Source organism: Lolium rigidum, unplaced genomic scaffold, assembly GCF_022539505.1.
Source record: "Lolium rigidum isolate FL_2022 unplaced genomic scaffold, APGP_CSIRO_Lrig_0.1 contig_69420_1, whole genome shotgun sequence".
NCBI lineage: Eukaryota > Viridiplantae > Streptophyta > Magnoliopsida > Poales > Poaceae > Lolium > Lolium rigidum.
Window position 1 is genome coordinate 14396 of NW_025901403.1, and position 3246 is coordinate 17641.

The following is a 3246-nucleotide window of genomic DNA, read 5'->3' on the forward strand; positions in this document are numbered from 1 at the left end:
CGGCTTTATATATGAAGCCTCACACGACAGTATAAGCGTCTCGAGTACTTCATACATCACCCACCTCAGCACATAGTTTCACACCCGAACATAATCAACACGACACATACCGAGCGGGCTAGACTCACACACATGGCACCCTGGCTAAATGGATAGAAATAAAGATGTCGAAGCTCCGCCGTCATGTGTGCTCAGACCGCGTCCACTCGTACAGTCGCTTGATGTCGCCCACAACCCTGTCTAGAAGCTCACTGTCCTCCCGTCTGACCAGAACCCTCCAGCACTGCATATGTAATGGCATTTGATAGAAGACATCAACATGGTTACTAATCATCTTTCCTTCTATAGCTAATCTTTCCTTCCATAGCTAGCTTATTACGCGTGTTCCAAAGGGTCCAGCATTGGGCCGCAAAGGTATACCACACTAGCCGATGAAGAGGGTTTGCCAAACCCTGAGCGAGCACGATGAACTTCTTGGCCCCTGCCAGCTTCCAGTCACACGAGAGAAGATCCCTCACCCCAGCCCACATCAGCCAAGCAGTGGGGCATGTGAAGAAAATGTGGTTGCAGTCCTCCCGGGCACCGCACAATGAGCAAAGACCGTTGGGGGGGCCCCTGTCTCTTGACTAGCTGCTCCCCCGAGGGCAATCAACCCCAGATAAGTTGCCAAAGAAACACCTTTATCTTAGGTGGTACTCTGGTACGCCATACCTCCTTCGACGACGTAATCACCGCCCCTTGCGACAAGCATGCGTAAATTGAGTTGATAGAGAGTGCGCTAGAGGGTTCTAACGCCCATGACACAACGTCGTCGTCCAACTCAATGGGTAGGGCCTGAACCTCCCGGTAGAGATTATCCCACTCCACCCTGTGCCCCACCAACTCCGGAAGAAATCCCCAATCCGCTACCCTTAGCGGCTTGTCACTAATCGGAAGACCCAAGTAAGTGATAGGAAAGTTGCCGAGCCAACAGTTTAGCATATTGGCGACCATGCATTGTGAATCTGGTGGGACCCACATCACCACCTCACTCATGTCGAAATTAATCTTCAAACCCGACATGTTCTAAAAACATAGGAGCATGATCTTAAGATTGGCCATTCCTACCACTGTAGGCTCAATCAAAATCATCGTGTCGTCCGCATATTGGAGGTGTGACACCCCTCCAGGTATAAGGTGCGGCACGAGACCCTGAATACGTCCAGCGGCATTGGCTTTGGCCAGGATGGCCGTCAGCCCATCCACCAGGAAGTCAAACAGGATCTGCGAGAGCGGGTCCCCCTGCCACATCCCTCTCGCGTTACGAAAGAAATGTCCTGCTTATAATTAATTCTTGGTCGAGCAAAAATTGGGTGAACCATTTATTTTTGAAACGAGTCGATCAACGAAACCTGGCTGACACGTTGTCAAGTCGCCGGGGTTCAGATGACCCTGAAGTCCTGGATCGACCTCTACATAAACTCACCAACCCTTGTCTCTTGCTCCCAAGCTCACACCGATCACAAAGTGCACTTCCAAACTGTAGTGCCCGAGTCAGACGCTAGACTATTAGAACCAGTGATCGTCAGACATGGCGACATCTTACGGTCTGGTAGGGCTCCTCTGCTTCGCTCTCATGGCCGCGGCGGCGAGCGCGACACAGTTCCGGGTCGGCGGCGACAAAGGGTGGAGCGTGCCGGACGGGACGACCGAGCCGTACAACACGTGGGCCGGCCGGATGCGCTTCCAGATCGGCGACCAGCTCCGTAAGTTTCCCCTCTGCACACACGAATGGACGAAGGTTGATCATGGGCTCATGGCGTGGCTGATGCCGGAGACTGACGTGTTTTTTGCCTGGTTTTCGCAGTGTTCGTCTACCCGAAGGAAACGGACTCGGTCCTCGTCGTCGACCAGGCGGCGTACAACGCCTGCAACACCACGACGTACCTGACCAAGCTCGAGGGCGGCACCACGGTGTTCACGCTCGACCGCTCCGGCCCCTTCTTCTTCATCAGCGGCAACCAGGCCAGCTGCACGGCCAACCAGAAGCTCCTCGTCGTCGTGCTCGCCGCCGACCACACCCCGCCGGGCCCCTCGCCGACTCCCCCTGCCATGCCGCCCACGTCTGCCGCGCCCCTGCCGAGCCCTCCTTCCATGTCGCCGCCGTCTCCTCCTTCCATGGCGCCGGTGCCGAGCCCCTCGTCGCCTCCGTCCATGCTGCCGCCGTCCGGCGCGCCGATGCCGAGCCCGATGTTGCCTCCCTCTGGCGCTCCTATGCCCACCCCGGAATCCGCACCATCTCCGACAGGTTCAGCTCCGACCGCTGCTCCCGCTGCAACTCCAGGATCATCTCCGGGAACTCCAGGCTCACCGCCGTCGTCTTCCCCCGGTACTCCTGGAGGCGCGCCGCAGCCACCGTCCGACTCCACCAGCCCACCAGGTGCCGACGGGGCGAACTCGACTACGCCGGGCAACGGAGCTGCTCCCCTGACCGCAGGCCTAATCAGCACGCTGGCAGCAGGCTTTGGGTACGCCATGCTGGCTATCTGAGCGCCCGTGTGAGTGTAAATTGCGAAATAATCACTTATACTGTACAGGGGATTTACTTTTGTACTATTTGTTTTACTATGCCGTTCTATCATTCTTGAGTCCCTTTCCTCGAAAAAAAGAATTCAGAGTTCAAGGTCATGTCCCAAAACATATTCTCTTCATTTCATACTAGTTGTCGATAAGCTGCAACAACTCTTTTTTAGATAAAAGGCACAAGTGCTCAACTTTAAATTAACAAAGCCACCACAATAAAAACAATACAAAGTGTTGAATCCAGCTTACAGATCAAGACCACACCCACACGAACTTCCAAAAAACCTACAACCGGAAGCGCGACCAACGGGCTCAGCCAAAACACCTACGAGAACTCGGAACAGAGCTGGAAGCTACAGTGTCGGGCCGGAGCTCACTCAAGAGCGAGCCATTTTCACGCGTGCCGTCGACAGCACCCCTCCGTCGTAGAAGCGCCACCGGAAGCCGACACCACCGGGGACCAACCCACGTTGCTCACAGACCGAGAAGTAGCACCAAGGAAGCTCGACAAGGGAAGGGCATGGAGTAAGCCTTGCCGAAAATCGGCGAAGAATCACCTCCATCACAACCGTTGGAGAGCCTCGTTTTGTGGGCTCCAAGACGGTGTCTTCAAGAAGAGCACGACACCGGAGTGCCACCACCGCCCAATCCGACGATCTAGGGTTTTCACCCGGAGCCCGTAGA

The 3246-nt window shown here is 55.4% G+C and overlaps 1 protein-coding gene across 1 annotated transcript; it reads left to right on the forward strand.

Annotated features, from left to right (window-relative positions):
* The first annotated feature begins 1466 nt into the window (after positions 1 to 1466).
* On the forward strand, positions 1467 to 2679 carry LOC124682155 (early nodulin-like protein 1). The gene is made up of 2 exons (XM_047216895.1): positions 1467 to 1745; positions 1847 to 2679. The coding sequence occupies exons 1-2, from the start codon at positions 1571 to 1573 to the stop codon at positions 2527 to 2529; spliced, it is 858 nt and encodes a 285-aa protein (XP_047072851.1). The 5' UTR covers positions 1467 to 1570; the 3' UTR covers positions 2530 to 2679.
* Positions 2680 to 3246: the final 567 nt, after the last annotated feature.